Source organism: Sylvia atricapilla, chromosome Z, assembly GCF_009819655.1.
Source record: "Sylvia atricapilla isolate bSylAtr1 chromosome Z, bSylAtr1.pri, whole genome shotgun sequence".
NCBI lineage: Eukaryota > Metazoa > Chordata > Aves > Passeriformes > Sylviidae > Sylvia > Sylvia atricapilla.
The window spans coordinates 20,357,154-20,380,552 of record NC_089174.1 but is presented as its reverse complement, the minus strand read 5'-3'; the positions used below and the strand labels follow the sequence as shown (position 1 = coordinate 20,380,552).

At 39.8% G+C, this 23,399-nt stretch overlaps 2 protein-coding genes across 2 annotated transcripts in view; one reads left to right on the top strand and one right to left on the bottom strand.

Moving 5' to 3' along the window:
* Positions 1 to 23,399, bottom strand: part of APC (APC regulator of WNT signaling pathway) — a 174,710-nt gene that overhangs the window by 19,489 nt on the left and 131,822 nt on the right. The window lies entirely within an intron of this gene.
* REEP5 (receptor accessory protein 5) lies at positions 1,140 to 20,678 on the top strand. The gene is made up of 5 exons (XM_066339602.1): positions 1,140 to 1,323; positions 1,430 to 1,523; positions 11,907 to 12,045; positions 16,539 to 16,707; positions 18,131 to 20,678. Exons 1-5 carry the CDS (start codon positions 1,206 to 1,208, stop codon positions 18,178 to 18,180), a joined length of 570 nt encoding a protein of 189 aa, XP_066195699.1. The 5' UTR covers positions 1,140 to 1,205; the 3' UTR covers positions 18,181 to 20,678.

Below are 23,399 nucleotides of genomic sequence, written 5' to 3'. Positions count from 1 at the left end.
TTGAGCAGAACACTGGACTACATAATCTCTAAAGATCACTTTTAACTCTATTTTTGAATTCTATTAAAAAAGAAACCCTGTATCACAAAACAAACAAAAATCAATCAAAACAAAAAAACCAAATTACAATTACAGGAAAACCCTTTTGACCAGCGTTATAGACTAAATATTATTCTCCCTCTTCACCTCTGCTTTAGTAAGACAGTTACTGGAAAGAAGAAAATGTATTTTCAGCAATTAAATTTAAATTCTTTCCAAGATGCCTTCCCCCAATATACTGACAGCTCCAAAGCACAATGCAATGTTTACATTTAAATGTTTTTAGGTGAAGATAAGACATGCACAAAAGAAGATTGATTAGTATTTTCTCGCACACTCAGGAGCAATACAGTTTTGAAGACGGCATAAAGAGTCCCAGTATTGGTTATAATGCTGAGTCAGACGCAGAGGAGTTGCTCGGAAGGGTCAGCCCAGTCGAGGAAGTTTCCAGGACATCATAGCCAACAAATTATATTTAGTTGGCAAGAACATTGCGCACACCATAAATTCCAGGGTACAGTTACAGCAAAGCGCTGCTGCCCTTGCCGTAGTCACACACGCCTTTTCGGTATCCGCAGATTGTCATAACCTTTCTTCTACATCACATCAATGCCAACAATCTGTTTCTGACTTTTGCTCACCGTGTCTGAAATCGACAGTACCACGCGCTGATGTTGGGGGTGGGGGGATATTCTAGCAGTTGTAGGCAATTGGAGCCGGCTACGTGCGTGGCCTCCTTCTCTCTGCCATCTTTGACACAGAGGACTCGCTGTTTGATTATTTGAATAAGGCGGACCATCCTTGCAGGGATCTATGTCCCTGGCCCCCCTCTAGAATTAAAAATCTACCCCTGTCGGCGGGACAAGGAGGGCGGGAGGCCGCGGGGGGACATCGGCTGCATCCCGCCTGCTGCCTGGGGACCCCCAAACCCATCAGGGACCAGGTCTGCCTCGGCGAGGCGCACCCCCAGACCTCCATTTCGCGCAGGGGCGGGCTCGGTCCGGACCTGCAGCCGGCGAAAGATGGTTCCCCGCCGCTCGCCACCGCCCCCGGGCGCGGTGCCACGGGGATGGGCGCTGGGTGCCGGGGCGGCGCCTGCGCTCGACCGCGGGAGCGCAGGGCTGCGGAGCAGAGCGGAGCAGAGCGGAGCGGGCGGCACCGGCGCCATGACCGCGGCGATGCGGCAGCGGTTCGACCGCTTTCTACACGAGAAGAACTGCATGAGCGCCGTGCTCGAGCGGATCGAGAGCAAGACCGGCGTCAGCCGGACCTACATTGCCATCGGTGAGCCCCGGCCGCCACCGCGCCGGCACCCCGCGGGCGGCCGCGCCCTGCCCGCTCCTCCTCGCCCGCTCCCTCGGGCGCTGACTGCTCTCTCCTCTCTTCTCAGGCATCCTGGGGGTCGTGGCCGTGTACCTGGTGGTGGGATACGGCGCGTCTCTGCTCTGCAACATCATCGGCTTCGCCTACCCCGCCTACGTCTCGTGAGTGTCGCGACTCCTGCCCCCTCGCCACACGATGGTTCCGGGTGCCGCCCGCCGATGTGGCTGCAAAATCGCATCCCTTGCGGCGGTGCCGAGCCTGTCTGGGGTGGCATTCCGGGGCCGTGCTCCTAAAGTGTTTTTGCCGCCCACCCGTTTCCTTGAGCAGGTACAGATGCCAGGTACCAGGTGAAGAACGAGGCTTCTCCCATCTGGCGAGTGCTACGTCAGGCGTTACAGATGGGAGACGCTGGGTGGTTTCCACACTGGATAACCGGTTCCTGTAGCGGTTGTGCTATGAGGTTGGGTTCTCAGCTTTGTCATCTCCAGCAGGAAGCTGAATCGTGCCTGGCTGCTGGTTAACGGGAGGGAGGATCCCCGTTTTGAGGATCCCCGTTTTGAGGATCCCGGTCAAACCAAACTGATGGTTTGACCGGAAGGCAGGAAAGTGCTGGCGCATCGTCAGCGTATGCCTGGTACAGAGTACTAGGTACTGTGATGGGCTGGAGACAGAGGTGCATAAAGGAGTGCTGTTTACTCCAAACCTGCCTCGCTGATGAGGGGTGGAGGAAAGGAAAATGCTGTAGCTCTTCTGGAGCGTGAAAGAGTTTTAAAGACTTCCTTTTTCAGAGGAAGGACTCCTTAGATATTCTTTAAAACAAAGTAACTGTTACCTTTCACGTGTTATATAGTCCTTTAGACCACAATGCATTTCCTGTTAGGCAGCACCACAGATGAGTGTGGTCCTAAAGACTGCAGAAACATACTAAATAAAATCTTCTGTGTAACCTAATACATCCATCAAATGAAAGTCCTTCCCAGCAGGACTGCTATATTGTTGAAACACAGTGCTTGCCTTTTATGTAACTCTAAATACAGTCAGCAGCTTTTAAAAATATGTTTTCTGTAATTGGATCCTACAAAGTCGGTTCTTTTATATTTTTCAGGGATGTGAGAGGTTGACTTCTTTTTAGACTCTTGAAACATCCTGTGGTTATGATGCTTAAGATCAGACAACATTTTCTAAATGCTGTTCCTGGTGTTTGCTAATTTTGGAGATTATAGGCCAAGAACTCTGCAGAAACTAGATGATAATTTTTAGTGAAAAGATTAATTTTAAAGTATTCTTTCATTAAAATCTGAATGGGAAAATATCAGCCAGCAGCCCTTCAAAATATTTAAATGGTTGTGTAGGAATTACATTTATGTAACGTTTTGTGTCTGACTTGGGTCACTTCTAAATTTTTGTAATTACTTTCTAAAATCCTATTTAAATTTCTAAATTTGTTTTGAAACCAGTTTGGGATTATATTTGAAACTTTTCATTATGCAATGATAGGGAATAAATTGATAATACAAACTCTTGGAACCACAGAAGCAAGGCAGCAGCAAATCAAATATAAATAATGAGGTTTCATTACCAATGTTTTTCTTTCAAATCTGGGGGCTTTTAAATTTTTTTTTTCTAGGGTGTCTCACTTTTTCATGTTGAAATGTGGTTTTAAGTGTATTTTAATGTGAAAAGTTACCTCCCAGATGTTAGTACTGTGGTGTTTCAGTTTTTTTAGGTTTTTGTTGTTAGTCTTTTGTTTTGTTTTGTTTTTTTTTTTTTTTTTTTTTTTTTGTTGTTGTTGTTGTTGTTGTTGTTGTTGTTTTGTTTTGTTTTTTTTTTTTTTTAATGTGAACCATGTCCTTGGCTACAAGTTTTATTTAAACAAAAAAGAACTCAAATATAATGCCAGTTCTGGTTTTGGGGTATTTTTTGTTTGATGTGGGTTTTTATTTGTGTTGTTTGTTGGTTGGTTTTTTGTTTGTTGGGGTTTTTTTATTTGTTTGTTTCTTTTTTGGTGTGTTTGTGGGGGGGGGAGTTGGGGTTGGTTTTTTTTTGTTTTGGTTGGTTGGTTGGGTTTTTTTGTTTGGGGTTTGTTTTGTTTTGGGGGCGGTTCTTTGGTTTTGTTTTTTCCCAGTTCATCCTCAGGTAATGCTTGTCCTTTAGCTGCCTTTTTAATGCTGGAAAACATTTATAGTAGGAAACTATAAACCTAGGTGAAAAATCTAATTTAAAATGTGTGTGGTGTGCTGCATGCCAGTGTCTTTCAGTGGCAGCCTGTTTATAGCACAGGTGGGGTCAGTCCTCTGCCCAGCCCTTCCCTTCAATTCCAGAGCTGGTATGTAGAGTTTATCCACATTTCACTCTGCCTGGTTTTGTTTTTGCTGCTGTGGGTCACGTACTGTAGTCACAGTGCTGCCTAGTGCCATCCCCAATGCTTATAAAGCATAGACACCCAAAGCATAAAGAACACTACCCAGAGTGGTTTGTTTATTCCTCTCTGCTATTTGGTCTGTCTCCCATGGAAAGGCAGTTGAAGAGCCTGCTGTATCAACTGACAGTAGTGGATTTGCTTCCTAGCATTGATCAGAAAACAGTTTTCAGCTGTTTTCATCAGCTGCAAGCACCCCCAAGTACCTTTGGCTCTAAAAGCTGTGGCTTCTGGAAGAGGTCAGGAGCTTAAACGGAATGTATTGTGCAGGGTGTTAGTTTGATGTTTACACAGGTGTTTCAACAATGAAACCAAGCCTGAAATGTCTCAGAAAGGCATTGAAAGAGGAAAAGCAGGTTACTTTTCCTTGGTTAATTTACTTTCTTCTTTTGTGAAGTAGGTCAGTGTATCATTTCTCCATTGTCAGTGACTGAACTGTTTAAGTGAAAAAAAAGGATGGTTTGGGGTGAAAGGAACCCTGAAGGTCATATAGTTCCAGCCACCCTGCCAGGGACAAAGTAGTGGGTCAAGCTCTTCATCAGCAGAAAAGGCATTCATGAAGAAATGGGATAGATGTCTGTGCTCTGCAAAGGACATTAAGTCTTTACTTGATGTTACAAACAGCAGATGTTTTGAACAAGTAAAGTTGTTTAAAGTGGCAAACAGGCTGCCTGCTGGGTGACCCACAGGCATGTTCCAAATCTGTTCTCCTGGGATTTCAGTTCTACATTACTTTAGTTGTGGTAATTACTGTCCACCTCTATGCTTTCCTGAAAGAAAATTTATTGGAGTCATAGCACACCCAGAGACCCTCAGCTCAGAGTTAAGTCTGTTCACACATGAAACCAAGGTAGTTTTGTGCAGGTATCTGCCTGTCAGGCTTGGTATAAATCTGCAGTTTACTTTCTTTGGTCTCTGTCATTCTCTGTATTCACTATGACTGTGTGCAGTGCAGCTGGTGTGAATTTCAGTGGAGAGATGCTGGAGGCTGTAACAGCTAGACCAAGCAGATGGTGTGAACTGGTGCAGCTACAGCTGCACTGCTGCCTACTTCCTCATCAATATGGTGCAGATCAGTGGGAGGGGAGGGGGCAGCTCCCTGCTTAATGCCTGATACAGCTTCAGGCAAGCACAGCTGATTCCATTCTTATTCCTCCTTGTTCACCTTCAGCTTTGTAAATCTGTAGTGGTTTTACACGTGGAGGAATTTCTTCTTCAGCAGTATAAGATCTCCTTGTAAATCCGAGTCTGTGACATGTCAGAGCAATGGCCCACCTGAGTCTCTTAACATAGGCAAAATGAAACAGTAGTTCTCTGGCTGTTTCCCAATAAATCAGACAATCTCTATTCTCATTCCTTAGAAGTCTCTAAGTGCTATGAGATGAAAGAGAGTAAATAATTTTCAGTTGAAATCTAATACTTAATTTGCAGGCTTTTGTGGTTGCAGTAGACCAGCACTGAAAAGTTTGCCCCAGGTAATAGATGCAACTTTTTAAAGAAGTTAAAAAAGCAAGCTTTAACTACATAAGGCAGTAATCAGGCTAGAGGCAAAAATAAATGAGTTTTGGCAAGTGCGTAAATACCCTCGCCAGCATTTTCACTGCTTCTGTAAACTTTCCAGAGCTAGCATGTTCAAATGTAGCTCCACCCATAGTTAGTGGCGGTTAACTGCCTCAGAAAAATTAGAGTGCAAGCAGGAAGGGAGCCTTTGATGACTAAGAAATGTATGCAAAGGGTTGGAAATTTCTTAAGTGCTCTCATGCTTGGTTTAAAAATTGCAGCTTTGGGCAGTAAAATGTGTGAACTTATTACTAGTGTCTTCAAGAGAGAAAAGCAGTATAGTACAATAATGTCTCTCTCTCTGGGCAATTTTATGCTGTTACTTCACCTTAGCTGTTTTTACTATGTAAATATTGTTCATGGCATTTTACTAGCAGTAATCAGTCTGGACTGATTGTAGAGAAGTATAAACAATTCAAGTTTGAATATTGTCATGTTGTCTTGAGTCTGTCTTCTAGCTCCTTTTCTTCTTTTTTTACCTTTAAAACAGAAACACTACTTTTCTTTAGTCACAGTTATTTAGAAAAGATAAAATTGTTTGTGTATTTCTTCAGAACTAGGGCAGCAAATTTCCTTTCTCTTAACAAGTTTTAAGAGGAATGCTTACTTTCTTCCTTCATGAAAAATTATGCATGATGTGCTAAAGTTCAGAACTAATGCTCTGAACTTTATAAATATGATATGAGAGAGCTGGCATATCTAATCAGATTCACAAGGCCCAGTACAAATACAAATAGAAAACTTTCAAATCTGTCTGCACTTATGCTGTTTTCTCTTGTGCCTAATAATCTGGGACTTCAGACACTAAGAAGAGTATTTTGATTTTTTTTGCTGTATGTCCTGCCAAATCAGTTCTTCCAAGCATATTAACTTTTTGGGTTTTAGAGTGCCATGATTAAAAGCTGTTTTAGCAGTCATTTCGACAAATTATGTACTTTCCTTTCTAAAGAAAGGAAGTGTTTAGGTGCAGGGAGTCTAAATCTGTGAGAATAGTATGAAAATTTTAATTTTACTTTCACATCTTACATATAGTTTAAAAATATAAAGGTGTTTGTTTTACAGATGGATCTAGTCTGAACTGAGGCACTAAGATTAAGATTAAGGCATCTTAATCCCAGCAGAAGAGCCAACGTGTGTGGGATTCTGTTCCGGGGAAACTGGTTTTGATCTGAGTCAGAACTGGGGAACGGACTCATTGGTTGGCCCTACAAATACTTGTTACAGGAGAGAGAGGGCCAAGAATGAGCAGAGAGTAGTGACATAAGAGTATGCCCGCTTTTTTTTCCTCTTTGTTTCAGGAATCTAGCTTTGTGCTGAGTTAACATGTAGGCTATAGGACTCCACCAGGTGGGCAAAATGGCATGTGCTCCTCTTGCTGCCTCACTCCCCATTTCCTTTCAAGTACTTTCATTTATAGTACTCTCATGTAGCTTTTTGGTGTCTTCTAATAATATCTATCTGTGCATGGTCAGTGAAACCCTCCCTTGCTATCCTTTGTGAGTTTTTTGTTCCCATCTGCTAGATACACAAAATTGTGAGAGAAAGGAACTGGTAGACTTTAATCACAGCAGTTGTGTAAATGCAGTTGGCAGGAAGATTTTTTCTATATCTGCAAATGCATGACTCTGCTGTTGCAGTCAGTGAGGAGGAAGAAAGATGGAAAGCAGAAGGCTTTTAGGTGATGGATAGAAATGTAGAAGCCAAAATGATAAAGCAAATCCCAGGGCAAAGGTACTTGTTTCACTGAAATGATGTGAGATGTCAACGAGGCAGCCTGCCCAGATGAATATGACATAAGAATGACAGGGAGGCACCAAAATAATGAAATCTGGTGCAGTGGAGTGTTAATTCTGCGTGGGCGTCTCAATAAATAGCTAGAAGTAGATAATTTTACAATGTGCTGTAAAGAGTTTGGGCAGATCAGTAGGCATAAACTCTGAAAGTATAGGTGATTTCATGGGTTTTTAAGTTAAATGAAAAAAAACACAAACTTATGCATGGCTACGGGTATGACAAATATGCCTGGCCACTCACTTGTATATCACTGACAATAAAACTGAAGAAAGGATGCACAAAACGGTCCAGGGTTTCCCAGCTACAACATGAGCACTGGGTTTAAGGGAGACTGATCTCCTGTCTTGAACTTGTAACTTTATTTATACAAGAATTTTCAGGTACACCTTATAAATTGCAGAGACAAGGATGATCACTTCACAGGAGACCACAGCAATAAAATTTGGTATTTATTTATTTCTTCCTCTCACATCTGGACTCAGCTCAGTAAAACCCCCACTCCAAATTCATAACTTAGCTTGTGAGTACTGTATGTGTGAATTTACTGTAACAAATGATTTATTATGCCCAAGCTAATTGAGGAGCAACAGCCTCTTCTTGGAAAAAAGCTGATTTTTTTGTTGTCGTAATGAGTCAGATGCTGTAAGTGAAAGAACTCCACTTGGCAACTTACTAAAATTAGACTAGTGTCTGTTACTATCAGTAACAGCGTCAGTAACCACACTTGATCTAGGGTTCAGTTTGACTGATTTTAGGATGCACAGGGTGAAAGCTGAGCCAGTGCTCTCACACTGTAAGTACAGAGCAGATGAGAACCCTGGGCTATTACAGAATGTGACAGCCTTCACTCTTCCCTCTTGGCCCCACCAGCTAGCAGAGCTACTGGGGAACAGACCTGGCTGAAAATTATGTTTCTCTTGGCTTCCCATCCCAGTGCTGGCCCACAGCACATAATTTGCACTCTTGGTCAGGCAGCTGTTTTTAAAATAACTGAGCTGTGATATTTACTATCTAGGCTACTGAAGCTGTTCCTAGTGATTGCTTTTACCTCCAAGGTGCAGAACTACTGTAAGAAGTTGCTTGAGGATCTATTTAAAGTCCTCTACAGTTAGTGTTTAATCAGTATAAAAATCCTTTGGAATATGTAATTATTATGCATAACTAAGGTGGAATTTAGTCTAATCAGTACTAGACAAAACAGTATCTTTTCTTAAAATCTGAAGCTATTGGATGGTCCTTCATATGATAGAAAATCTTATGTGTTAATGAGATTGACTTATTTGCTCTTGCAACACAGAAATAATTTACAAGAAGGCAATCCTAAAGTAGGGTGTAGTGTCAGTGCCTCTTGGTCGGTAACTTTTCACTTATTGATGGAGATTGCATTTTGAATATCAGCCTGCTTGATTGGTGACCTAACATGGAGACGAATGAAATGTTCTTGGCTTAAAGTAATGTCTGTGATGTCTCTCCTAAGCTTAATTGTACAGGGCATTACACCTGGGTAATGCCTCTAGAATAACTTGGAAGACTAAGTTTAATTATAGTGTGATTCTCATGTTGAAAAGAGTGTAGTTATAAATGGATAAAAAAATCCATCTCTGTTCAGATATTGTACATAACTTACTGTGCTTGTTCTTGGACAAACACTATTTTCTGTGAGTTACTATTGAAATAGTGTGTAAGTAGCAAGGCATGGAGGTAACTTTTGCCCTTTTGTTTAACAGGGACATGTTTTGCTGGATTTCTCAGGATTTCTCTGAGGACATATTCTCCATTTCAAAGCAGGATATTTATAAAATACTTGCCTTTCCTTGACTTCAGTTAAAACTTTCATTCACTGATGGCCCTGTTGTAACCTGCTTTCCCCCCTCCTCTCTCCCTGACTGGGACTGGAGTCATGGCCAGCAGGAGCAGTTTGAGCTGACGTGGCTGTTGCCTGCTGGCTAAGGTAGAGGGCTTGCCCACCAAGATCAGGCCACTGCAGAAGGAGGAGAGATATTCCCTACAGTGTGTAAGAAAACAGCTATGTGTGGATTTAATGCTGTGTACATCAGTTGGCTAAATCAGATGGGGCTTTGACTACTTGTAGTGCTGCTGCTTGTGGCTGTCTGACAATAACAGCATGTTGTTCGTTTATCCCCAAAGGAACTACAGCAGCAGATGGTGAACGTTCAAAGGGAGCACACCCATGGTACTGCATTTAGGAGCTCTCAAAGGCTGTTTGGTTCCAGAGGAAAGATAATACTGTGGCTCATTAACACAGTAATATGCCATCTGCCTTTTGCCACAGAATTGGAGATTGTAAGGGTCATTTTTTGTTTTGTTGTTTGGTGTTTTTTTTTAATGAAAGCTACTTTTTGTGGTTACCAAGATCACTTTAATAACGTTAAAAAAGAAAATTAAACAATGCTCCCTTAAATCCGTGTATGACTTCTTCACATGCTGACTGGAAAACAGGAAGACTGCTGGCAGTTTCACTGCAAAGTACTTTCTCACAAATACCAAGTTAGGATGTTTATTGGTAATATAAGCCTTCCCCTCTATGCCTCTAGTGGAGAAATTGTCAACGGGACTAAAGGAATTCACATGGTAAGCCTCTACAGCAAGTTCTCCTTAACAGAAACTTCGCAATTGGTTCCTTTCTCTGCTCCATTTATCCACCACTCTAACATCTCCATTTTCCCCTCCAGAAGTGCAGTTTCACATACTGAAAATAGATCTATAGCCATCTTCCTTAACTCCTGTGGTGTCCAGGGGCTGTGTTTGTACAGCCCTCTCACCTGGTCTTACTAGAATACTCCAGAGGTATGGGTGTGGAAAATATGTGCTTTAAAGGAGGAGTAGGATCAGGTGGAGTTTGAGCAGCAGACTGCTTGGACCAGGGCTGTCTGTGATGATAGGAATTAGCAGGAATTAGATCCGCTGTTGCAAAACCTGTGGAAAACCTGTTCTTCCAGTTGTGCTGTGCCTCTAAGATTCCTTTATGATGGGGTATGGCAAGGGCTGCTGCTTTTTCCATTGCAGAATACTGCTGGCCAGCCTCACACTCCAGCAGAAATAATGCATGGGTTAAGTATTAGATCCTTGTACTGCATTTCAAAGTAATTCGATCCAGCAGCTGCGCTAGCTCCCTCTGCATGTAGTGGGTTTGCCAGTGCTGTTGCTAAAACATACAGCATGTCACAGGAATTTTATCCTTCAACTTCCTCTGCTTCCTTTCTGACTTACACAGCTAGGAAGTGACAGAATCCACAGTGTTTCTCAATTCACAGACCAGGAAATGGACTTGCAGCCAACTCTGATTTCTGCCTTGTAAACCTCCGTAACCGCTTTTTAAAGGGAACTAACAGAAAACTTGGCACTTTTGGTACGTCTCACACATGCTCCTTCAGAAACAACATAGCTGATATTAAAGGAAAAAGTGATAGAAGAATTCAAACTAAATTCATTGAAGTGAGTCTACAGATTTTAATGCTCCAGCATGAGTGGAGAGGACAACTGCTTTCTAGGGCTCTCTAAGCTTGAAATGATCAGGCTTAGATTTGCAAGTATTTTCTTTTAAAACCTTTTACAGTGCTAATCTGGAATTTAGTGGCTTCAGAAACTCAACTTCACTACTTTTACTGAAAGAGCACATGTGCATCTTAGAACTGTATAAACTTGAACTGCGTTCTCATTGCAGATGGAGAACAAAAGCCCATTATGCAGAAAGCCCAATACTTTAGTAGAGGTTATTTTATTCTGTTTGTAATAATTTAATCTACATCAGGCTTTGCAAGTCCTGTAGGAATTAATTTATAGAGCAGTACATTGCGTGATGCAGATACATATTCCTCAGCATATGAATCTGTATTCTCTCTGCTTATGTTGACCGGGTACTTTTTAGGACTTAGAGAAAATCTTATGGATAAGTTTACCTTTTCAAAGAGGAATCTAGTGCATGTATGTACAAATGCATTTAAAATGCTATTTAATAGGGCTAACTATGTAAAAAAGAGAATAGCATAGACAGTCCCATACTACTGGTGGTGCTGGGAACCACAAGCTGTGGAACACTGAATTTCTGATCCACATGTAGCCCAGGTGTACGGTCCTTGTCTGGAGGCAAGGTTACCCCATTTTTATAACTTAAGATATTGTAGGATTTTTCATCCAAGACAATAACTCTGTTCATCGTTCCTTTCAGACCACCAGAGAGGGAGGATGGTCACTGATGGGTGTAGGCAAGGCCAGGCAGGTGTTGTGATCACTGGCATCCTGTGCCTCCCAGGACTGGGCTCTCTCAGGTTATCTGTTATGTGGATCAGTAATGCTCTGATGTACAGCAGCCTTCTGGTGAGGATTACTACAATGCCTCCAGAACTGGAACTGTGGCAGAGAATATCTCCCCGCTTCTTGTCCCTCAAAATGTTTCATGAACAAGGTCAGAATGCTCACTGATTTTGTTTGGGTTTTTTTCCTTCTTGTAATCCCAGAGCTAGAAATAGTTTGAGTATCTTTTAGTTTTAAGTGTAATATGCAGGGAAAAGCTTTGCTGTTCAAAGATCTTGACATTCTTTCTGTATGATAAATACTAATTCGTTTTCTTGGCATAATTCAGTTATGAGTTATGAGTAATAACTCATAATTCAGTATGAGTTCAGTTATTTCTTGGCATAAGTCAGTTATGGAGAGTCACATATAAAAACGAATCTGAGTCATAAAATCTTCATCATTATAAATGGGACTGATACTACTGTTCTGCTCACTTGATTTGTTTTCCTTGCAGAATCAAGGCCATTGAAAGTCCCAACAAAGATGATGACACGCAGTGGCTGACTTACTGGGTTGTGTATGGCATTTTCAGCATAGCTGAATTCTTCTCTGACATCTTTCTGTCCTGGTTCCCTTTCTACTACATGCTAAAGGTACGTTAGTTCATGTGGCCCCTCTCCTAAAATTGGACCTTTCAATATAACTGATCTAATGTCTCCAGGAATGGGTAGGTGACAACAGATTAATTTGGAATCATTCCCTGGTCACACCCTTTAAGATGCAGGTTATGTGTAATTTAGTACTGTGCAAGTGTTCTGTTTGCAGCTGATGGTTTTGTGAGACAAGAGGGGAAGTTGGAACAGGGGGAAGGGAAAGGTCTGCAGTGTTTTAGGAAAGAAAGAGACAGTGTAACTGTCCCATTAAAAAAACCCCAACCAAACAAAAAACCAACCAGCCAAAGAAAAAGTTCTCTTGGTGCTCAGCTAAATGTGGACAAAGGACGGACATAGTAAGCCCCACAGAGTGGCTCTATTTTTGCTTTAAGTGCATTAGTGAAAGTGGAGAGTAAAATCACTAAGGCTGTTGAAGGTGGTAATAACATCTGTGCTATTGAAGCAAAGAAAGAAATTGGAACACAAGAATAATTTGTTCTATGGCTTTAATTTTTAATTAAGCTCAGTTTCCTGAAAGAAACTGGTAGGTATCAGAGGAGGTGGTTGCTAATGTGCATTTGTTAGTGTGATTTGACTACCAGCAATGGTTTGGTTAATGTGTTCTGAGCTTTGTTTGTGATCTAAGGTGTCAGTCAACTTTACCATGGTAAATTCTTCTAGGAGATAGCTGATCACTGTATATGCTGTTGGTTAGAAGACATTCTAGCTTGCTGCAGAGCCTGCTGTTTATCTCAGAGAACTGTTACCTGTTTTCTGGTTCAGTGGGTGTTCTCTTCCTTCTCTTCTTTTTGTTAGACTGGTTTAGTCCCACCAAAGTTGTTAAAACAATTTGCTTGCCAGCTATTGTGGTGGGGTCATTTAAAATTTTAGGGGTAAAGCTGTTTCCAGGAAATGCCATATTTTATAGACAAAAATTGACTTTGACAGCTGGTTTACACATCTGCCGTGTTCCTTTACAGTCTTTTACATGCCTCAACTATGGCAATTATTTGGACACTTTCTGCTTTTGTAGAATTATGACTTTAATCCATCATCTGCAGTGGTATATACTCACACTTCTGAATTCAGACAGTGTATTTTCAGAACTTCTTTTCTAAATTCTTTGTGGAAAAAGATGTGGCAATGATTTCTTCATGCCACCACAGCACCCTTTCTTAAGAGCACACGACTTAAGATTCAGGCTGACTTTGCAAATAAAGACCACAAATGCCTCTGATAAAATGGTATCAGGAGTGCCACTGTTACATGTAGTATTTTAATCAAGGGAAAGGCACTTTTCTCAGTTCTTCAAAAGCAAGCACAATGAATTATGTCAATACACAGGGTTCTACAATAGCTGCAGAAGGCACATGTAAGCCAAGTGTTTGCTCTCAGAAGTGACTGGTAGGAGTGGTTTGCTTTTGTTGTACAAAGGCAGGCAGGTTTTTGCTGAGAATCAGAAAGCATTGCTGAATGGGTGGAAGGATAGCGGTTATTCCACAGGGGTAGAAGGAGGACTCAGGCAGCTTCCATACTTCATTCCATCCATGAACTAAAACCACTTGGAGGGTAGTTACGATGTCTTTCATGAAGTAGAAGCCCAGATAATGTCATTTATTAAAATTTTGAATGTGCTTTCATTCTCAAAATGTGCTAAATTTGCATATTCACACCTATTTGATACAGCTTGTAGCTTCCACTTCAAACTGAGATTTAGTTGCTCAGTATTTCAAAACACCTTCATGTGCATGGCTGAGACACTGAACGCTGCTGCTCCCAGAGTCCCCAAAGTCCAGAGTTTGGACTCTGTGACAATTAAGTTTTCAGCAGACTAGATTTTATAGGTGAGAGAAAGGTACATTGAAGAACTCCTTTAAATATGTTATGATGTTTGTATATACTTTTGTTCTCCAGATGACACTTCTTGGATTTTATGGGTTGTGGTTTTTTGGTTTTTTGTAATGCCCAGTTCTTATTTATCTGTTTGGTTTTTTTAATCTCTGAAGCACAAGACATACATGCAACTCATAATTTCTTGTGTATATAATTTAAGTGCTTCTGTTCAAGATTTAGAGATTTCCATGGCATTCAGGTATTAAGAGTATAGTAGCCAGTAAAAGTAGCAGAGTTTATCATTCTATGAGTATTCTTGCTAGTGGGAGTGAGAGAGACCCCTTACTTCACTAATGGTTGTGCCTTGGAATACTGTAATGCTGTTTCTGAACAAAATTGTTGCTGCCAGGGCAAAAACAGCTGCTGGGAGCAGGTCCAAGTGCGCAGGTTAGTGAGCTCAGGTGAATTCCATTCCCTCCTCTGTCTGGTCTGGAGGGTTACAAAGAATATGTTTTGGGCTTAGGGTTTTATTTTCTGGTTAACAATTTTATCACTCTGAGCTTGCTGGAACTTCTTAAACCCCCTTTTATTTTCAATAGCCTATGTTAGTTCAGTTTCATGAGGGACAAGGGTAAAGTAAACTAAGTTAGCAGTCTTAACATTCCCAAGCGTCAAAAGAAAGAATCTCAATTTTGATACATGTTTAATAGAAAATGCATATAAATATCTGTTTCAGTACAATTCAAAAGTAATGGGTATTTGAGAACAAATCTATAATTACTATTTTATCAACTAGACTGGGAAAGCTGTCAAATCAAAATTACTAATGTTGTTCTTAGGCAGAGAAAGAGAAATTTCAATTTCTTTTTGTCGGACTCACACCTGAGGGATTTTTCCAAAACAAAGGAGACCAAACTTTTTTGTGTAGAAGAACACACAGCTGAGATTAAGGTTGACTTTGCAAGTACAATTGTACAAAAACTTGTACAGTTTTGTGGGAGAAATATCTTTCAGTAATTGATCAGATATTCTTGAACATGAAATAAAGTCAGTGTACTTCTCAGCTTTTAATGAAAGATAACAACATAAGATAGCACCACAAATTATTTCTGTTATATTAAGTTCCAAAGAATTGAAGCTTTTGAAAATCAGTATTCATATTGATAGAAGTACTTTTTGCCCTAATTTTCTCTGACCATACTTAATAATTCATCAGTTGCTACTTACTGGTGCCAGATTTTATTGCATGTTGAGTTATTTGTTTTAATTCACTGGAATTTTCCTGATGGGTCAATCTCTCTGGTGAACACTTTATCTTAAAAAACCCTTTCTTTCTCTTTTGGGAAAAAAATCCTTTCAGTCATTCTGTTTTGACACCATGATCAAATGGTTTAAAGAAGAAAGCTTAATGCTTACCCAAAAGGATGGTAAATTGGTTTGGCACGGCAAAGAAGACAAAGCAAAAAACTTTACAGATATGAAGAGCGGAACCTACAGAACATTCAGTCTCAGTATACCTTGTTGGGAAAGGACAGAGGAGACATGCTCCAAAATATTTGGAGGGCTTGCTTGAAGAAGACTGTGTGTTTTGTTTCCTTTCTGCCCAGAAATGTATGAAAATCCTCAAATATGGAATCCTGTCTAACATGAAAACAAAGCATGTTTTTAGGCTGAGGTTGTTTTGGTTTGGATCTCAGGAAAGGGCAATCTGAGAAAAGCTGTTAGGCCTTCATTTTATGGAGAGGCTTTTGCTATGGAATAATATTGTACTATTTGTGTACAGAAAGAACTGTACAAATGCTGAGAAAATGTACTCCATTGCAGTTGCAGTTTTGTTGCAGTCTTATCCTGTAAAATAATTATATATATATACATCTTCATAGATTGAGCAAATTTATTGTATGACACTCTCTGTCCCTTAAATGTTCCATCTTGCACTGCATAGCTGTCTTTGTGTGGTGTATGGCAGTGAAACTGATGCCAAATAAAAGTGCTTCAATAGTAAAGACAGGAATTTGTTGTACGTGCAATCTTTTGTAAGATGCAGAAACATGATCCCGTACTATGGTCTTTGATTTTTCTAGAGAGAAGATGGTGCTCTAAAACTCTACCTAAACTATAATCCAGAAGCATTACTCTTATTTGTGCATTGTCTGTAGCTTGGGTTTCTCTCTCTTCCTTGTCAATTTGCATCTGGGCTACACACAACGCTCTTCTTTCCCCCACTGTGTTTTCAAGGTAGGGAGGCAGAGAGAACAGGGTTCTATTTTGGCAGAATTGAGGTAATTTAGGGGCCGAGGTGTTCAGTTAGGCCTGTGCCATGTGTTTTAGAAATATTGAAAGAGACTGATGTTTTTGTAACCAGGTTTTATAGTTCAATCTTAAAGAGAAAAAAAAAGTGTGTGTAATCTTGATAGATCTGACACAAGATTAAATTTACTGCTGCCGCCCTCCTCCTTTGTCCTTACACTGTCCATGAAGTCATTCCAGTAGAAAGATTCAATGTGTGTAGCTGGCCTAGTGTGCACCCTCCTAGAGCCCTAACCACACAGTGAGTGACTCACTGTTCTCAGTGTGCTCAATTCTGTGGCACTTAGGAAAGGCACCTTGTCTCCTACTCATTATTACTTCCACTCAGGCTAATGTTCTTGTCCTCACAGTGTGGCTTCCTGCTGTGGTGCATGGCTCCAAGCCCTTCCAACGGGGCAGAGTTTCTCTACCACCGGATAATCCGTCCTTTCTTCCTGAAGCATGAGGCCCAGCTGGACAGTGTTGTGCAGGACCTGAAAGACAAGGCTGCAGAGACTGCAGACACCATCACTAAAGAGGGTGAGCAAAAGGACCTTCACTGGTCACAGCAAGTAGGGGGAATCTCACTTGGGAGCTCTAATTATTGCACTTAATATTCATCACTTGGACGAAACAAAAATAAATTGCAAGAAGATGATGTAAATTACCATGGAGAACTTAAATTTGGGAAATGGGGGTTGCAGTGGATCTTGCTTTCTAGAATTGCAGTTAGGCTAGAATGAGTGGCAGAAATTGAATGGTTTATGTGTCTTCCCACCATTCACATCATTAAAAAGATTCTCTCTAGAGGCAGGTGCAGAAATACCTTCCATAAATACAATTTTGTTTTAGATTATCCTCATATCACCTAAAATACTCCCTCAAATACCCGGTAGTATAGAGGGCCTCCCAATTGTGCAGCAAACAATTAACAGCAATACACAGCAGCATGGAAAGTGCAGTTTTCCCATCTGTATGTTTTTGCATTTTTCTTTCCTCTGGAGGTCAAACGATTCCTCACTCTTAAAGGAATTCCTTATGTTTTAGCTTTATGTGTTATCACAGCCTAAGTAGATAGCTTAAGTTTTTTATTTCCTTTCATTCTATAGTGAACCTTTGCATTCTAAAATATCTGATTATAATTTTATGAATAAGAGAAGGAAATGTATTAAGTAGCTAAAATAAAGGGTTTTTTAAGTTTCACTTGAAAGGAATTTTATCTGTATGCTATTTCAAAGCATCTAAATTCTCCTTTCCATCAAACAATTAATGCAATCTCATTTCATCTTAACAACTTAAGCAGTTTTCCTGTCTTAAAACGTCTGCCTTGCTCAACTGTTCTTGCAAATTTTGCTGCATGACTCTTCCTGAGTCTTTATTGTTAGGCATGTATCTTAATTAATGTCCTTCCATATTGCTGTGGGATTTTCCTGTCATCATTTCATCACTTAGTCTTTCTTTTCCCTATTTTTTTATACAAACATTTTCACCAAGAAAAAAAATCCAATAAACCAAACAGCAACAAAACAAACAAACAAAACCCCCCCACCAAAACAAAACAACAGGCTTTTTTTAAAAGAAACCATGCACACACATGTACACATTTTTTTTAAAGAAACCATGTACACAAATATTAGCATTATTCCAAGCCAGTTTTTATCATTATGGTATATTTCTTGCTGCAAACCTGTATGTCCTTAACAATGTGAGCAGCCCTGTTTTAACAATACCATAGCTACATATATATATGTCTTTAATGTTTATTGTACTGCTCCTCGCTTATTTTTTTTAATGTTTTTATTATCAGTTTTATCATTATATCTACATGTATAGAAAGCTATGATTTTCTTCTGTGTTCTTTCTCTCAAGAGTAAAAGAAATTTTTTTTCATGCAGCTTGAGAACATCTGATAAACCACTTTGCATGTAGACCTATGACTAAACTTGATTTTATTTTCCTGTAGCCAAGAAAGCAACAGTGAACTTGCTGGGTGAAGAAAAGAAGAGCACTTAAACTGGATAAGTTTCCCAACTGCCTCCTTTGTGCAGCTTGATGTTACTGGGGACTGTGGTATAAGTTCAACTATATTGCCTTGGAAACATTTTGATATATTAAAGGAATGTGCTGTAAGTTTACTTACTACTTTGCTGTGACTGATAGAGAGTATGCATTTTTATTTAAAAGCCATGCAGTGGGCAGCATCTGAAGCTTAATGAAAGTATTTTATTCATCTTCATGCAGAAGTCTTTCAGTAATCTCTTTCTGCAGTAACATAAATAAAAAGTATATATCCCTCAGGCTCTGCACTTTAGTTGTTTCTCTGTCTATGAAATTACTCTTAACACTTTGTGGTGCATCTGGTAGCAAAAAGCTATTTCATAGGGAAAATTCTAAATGGATCTTCTTTAATATACAGGGAATTATTCTGAGAGATGGCATAATGGATGTATTCCCCAACACCAAATTCGTAAATTGTGAAATTATGTGTTCTAGGCACCTGATTATAGAGATTATTCATTGTTGCATGTTTTGTTGTAACACAGTATTTGGTACAGTGTGTGTATTCTTAAATGGATAGATACTAAATATAGGAAAGAATAACTTCCTTGGGGTGATCAAGTTTATACTGGCTTGAAGTGATTTGCTAGAAATTAATTTGCTACGAATTAATGCATCGTATAAGATAACACAATGTGACTGAAGTACAACTTCATCCCTATTCTTGCTAAAACACATTGTTAGCCAAAATCGTTAATAGAGTGCTTTTTAAGATCACAGTCAAAAGCACAAGCCACTCTTAGCTAAGGAATGGTACCATTACAAACACTTTTTCCTGAATTCCTTTCAAAATCTCAACTACCTTGGATGTCAGTCCTCAGAACTACATCATTATGGGGACAGACTACAACTCCCATGAGCTTTTTGTGCTCATAAAGATCTACAATCTCTTCTGACTATAATAAGAACTTTTTATGAGCACTTAAACTTCCTGAGTGGAGATGCTGTTGTTATTTGACATATTCCTGACCAATCAGTGAGAGTGCAACCAAAGTTGCTAAGAGAATAAAGGGATTTTTACAATCAATGTTAAAATATTTTTTCTTAGATTTGCACCTGTACTATTTCACACTGCAGTATTTTTGACAAAAAGTTAATTAATTAGGCACGAATTACTGAAATTTCCCTGGTTTTGTCTCTATGCTGACACTTCTTTAAAGCCTAGAGTAATGGTATGGTACTTCTGAGTTCACAGAACGTGCAGAAAGAAGTTTAAGGTTTTGGTAGGATAAAAAATTATTTCCAGTCCACAGTCTTGAATTTCAAAGACTTAATCTTAAAACGAAGTTTTGAAGACTTCCAGCTTTTTGTATAAACATTCATTGTAAATTTTCAGATGCAAGAACTGCAAAAGAGTAAAGCATACAGTGCAATTCAGCAGGTCAGTTTTAACCTGGAGAGGTTATGTTTTATATGAGGGGATGTAAAAGTGTTGTAGGAGAAAGCATTTTAAATGCTTTGTGCTGGAAAACATAGCCCTTGGGGCTGGCAGCTTGGATAGGGAAATATGAGACCTGCTGTACCTCATGTTTTGTAGGACAGCATGCAAGTTGTCATTTGAAGAAAAAAATGCAAAAAGCTAATTGTTCCTTGACAACTTTTTGTTAGGAAGGGGATATGCTGAAGAGGATAAAGTTTACAGCAAAGCTCTAGGTTTTAAGCAAGTAAAAAGTTTGAAGGGTATCACCATTTAACTGGTTCAATTTCTTGTCTTAACTTCTTCTGTCGTAAACTCACTGAACTTTCTTGTAAGCCTTACTAAACCTTTGTTCTGTGTTTTAAACTCTATCAGCTGTATGTAAAGGACTCATGTGGCTACTGTAATTTCGTTTCACTTCTTGAGATCAGAAGTAACTAGATAAAAATAAATGAGGATTCTTAATAGACTGTTTAGTTTCAGTGCAAAGCACTACATAACTTACTTATCTAAAAGCTTACAGTAAATTTTAGACTTTACAAGCCTAATGACGTCTGTAGTAGAGACAGGATTTACTTCACTTCTTATACTACTCAACAGTTCTTCCACTGTTATTAATGGGGATAAAACATTCTAGGTGGATGTTAGGTAAGTGTTAAAACAGTCCCTTGCATCTATCTCAGAATCTGAAAGGCTTTAAATCAACCTCTTTCTTTACCAACTTGATATTACCAGCACATACAATCAGTGCTCTTTTGTCAGATTTCTACTTGAATTAGAACTACAGTCTGTTTTAACAGAAGTTGCCCTTGGTTTTTTGCCTTGATGCAAGTAGAAATCACTGAATTTCTGCAACAAGTTATCCTTTCCTGCAAGTAACTCCACTGGGCTGGCCCCACAGATCAGTGATTTTCTTTGTGTCTTCACAACATTTATGTGCAAATCTTGGTACACACATCTGCTCCATGGCTTTGCTGAAGTTGTAATGTGTTATATAAAAATGGACACAAATAAAGAGATTCTTATGGGACTGGTATGATGCCTCAGTATTTCTTAAAAACCTTGTACCTCAACAGTGAAAACCTGGCTACTTTAGGTAGGCAGAAGGTCTTTACAGGCTAGTCAGGTTTTTTTCCCTCTCCCTGCAGTTCATTATTGTGGAACCAGTAGAAAACTCTTAAACTCCAAAGGAAGTACTGCTGCTTCCTGCCAATCTGAGGGTGCAGCGCCAAGCAGATTTAGAGCCTCAGGCCCTTACAGAAGGCTTTGGAATGCAGAACTCTTCCTAACAGTGAGCACCATGAGCATATTTCTAGACTTTGTAGCCTGGCTTACCTGAGGAATCAACGTTTAGGATTCTCTAGAAATACAGAGAGGAAAGACTAAATTACAGGGATTTTGAAGCTTTTCCTCTCCTATGGGTTTGCTGGTGTTCCATAAATTGCCTCAACAAACAATGCTGAATAGTTATTGGCCATGGTGTTACACTTAAGACTTCTGTTGCCACTGTTTATAGGACATTTCATTCTACTTTATCTGACTCCTTTCCAAACTCAGCAGAAAAGGAAAATAAGCTCAGAACATAAACTCCCCCACAATGATAACACCCCCATTAGTGATAAAATAATGAAAACTCTTCAAACCAGAGCAAGCCAATTAACAAAGCATAGAAATTCTTGTAAGTAGTGGTAGGTGTGACTAGTATTTGTCAGGTCAAATGCTCACTACTTTTAATTTGACAAATAGAGGAGATTTCTTGAGTTTGCATTCCAGTCTTCCCAACTCCTTCTAAATAATCTGAGAATCAACTAAAAATTTTATGCCAATTCCTTAGTCACTTTCTACTCCCATTTCATATTCCACAATAGTTTCATTATGCAAAAGATAAAATGGAGTTTCCTTCATTCTTACAAATCCTTGTAGGTCATGAGAGACTCTCAGTTTCTGTAAAGGGCACCTGACAAATAATGATGAACATCTTGTCTTCTAGAGAACTTCTACATCCAGTGTGATGGAATGAAACAGTACTTGAGGAATTATAACTCAGGGCTACTAAGGAAGTCCTCAGCTGTGCAACCACGTTGTTACAGCTTTTTGAAAATATTGTTTCCTACTGGTACAGAAATCATTAAGAGATTCTGTAGCCAAAATCTTCAGATAACCACATGAACTCATGAACTAGTCAAGTGAAAATAATTGAAGATAAACTTTGAATTTAGCGTGCTTTGGAATGCTTTGTAGTTGACACCTTTGCTGAGGCTATGGAATTCCATAAAACTTTATATTTTGTATTAATTCATCTTTGCAGGAGAAGAATTCTTAACTTCTTAGAAATGTCGAAGTTCTGCTACTTGAGAAGCAAACAGACAAAACAAAAAAAAACTACACCTCAAAGAACCTCCAAACCACGACAGAAGAAAAGAAGCACAAATGCTGTTTCATAGGAAATAGCATTACATTTCAGGCTACTCAGTTCCTACCTGGAGTGTCCCCTGCTCTTTCCCAGATCTCAAACTACCAAAGACTTTTCCCTTTTTTACCATCTCCCTTATACAGCCACTATGGCAAGGGGTACTTAATTAGTTATTAATTATTATTAATAATAAAGGTAATTATTTGTCATTGGAGTCAGAAACAAAGATACAACATTAACACACTGAGTTCATGCAGCAACAGCTTCGTTTATTAAAGAGCTGTCCAGCAGCTCCTTTTATACAGCTTTCAAATTTCCTGCACTTACAGACATGATGGGTCAAGGATCTCAACTCTGCCTAGCTCACTGGCCAATGATATTGGATGCATCTGCATATTGGCTGAGGTCCTCTGTCTGGCTTTGAATCCAGCCTATCATGATTGTGTCCAGGGACTTGTTTACTTTGAACTAGGCTGGTCAAGCTGGTGTCTGTTAAGCCAAATTATCTGTGCAGATACAGTCCAGCTGTATCTGTTACAGTTCCCCCTTCTCAGTTCAATAAAGATGCAAAGTGTTCCCTGTTATCTTACCTGCAAGGGCCTTTTGCAGATAAGATGACAGGACAGCATGATGACAGATATGATTCTACCTAACCCAAGGTAGACAAGCCTAGCCTCTCCCAGCCAGTGATGCATCCCACATATCACTGAAAATCTTATATCCATTCCCAGGAGCCTACAGCAAGGATTACCAGCAATACAAACTTTCAAATTGGCACCTGGCAGGCTTTTTACTTGGAAGTTACAAACTTACAACTTTATGAACAAGAAACATTTCAACTTTAGAACTGTAGGGAAATCAAGTAACAGGGAAAGCAACTTGTCCAGTTCAGGTTTTTGTCTTAAATAAACTTGTCACCTCAAAAAGGTCACAGATCACCATGTATCAATTGCACAAGTCATTTAATTCACTGCTCCACCATGTCTGCTGCAGCTTCATCAGGAGGATGTTGTTTCTGGTCCCGAACAGGACGTAGAGCAGGACAAACACACCTGGCAGGTATCCATCATGGAAACACAGACATATACCCACATCCCCATGTAATGAGGTCCCATGGACCTTCCCACTTGTTTGTGATAACATCTTTTGCCATTACTTTAGGTTTAGATGTCTGGGCATCTCCAGATGACTGCAGTCATGAGAAAAGATTTAAGATTACTGGGGTTTGGGGTTGTTCTGCTACTGTTAAGTGATTCAAGGTGTAAACACCTTTTGCTAGTCTGCTCTGTGGGGTTCAGTACACATTCTGCTTTTTTGTTGATCTAAGATGCATTTTAAAGTGTC

Bases quoted from the DNA above. Each gene is read 5' to 3' on its own strand.
- REEP5 (XM_066339602.1), top strand. From the start codon at position 1,206: ATGACCGCGGCGATGCGGCAGCGGTTCGACCGCTTTCTACACGAGAAG. The intron at 1,324-1,429 runs GTGAGCCCCGGC...CTCTCTTCTCAG, and splicing joins CCGGACCTACATTGCCATCG to GCATCCTGGGGGTCGTGGCC. The intron at 16,708-18,130 runs GTGAGCAAAAGG...ATTTTCCTGTAG, and splicing joins AGACACCATCACTAAAGAGG to CCAAGAAAGCAACAGTGAAC.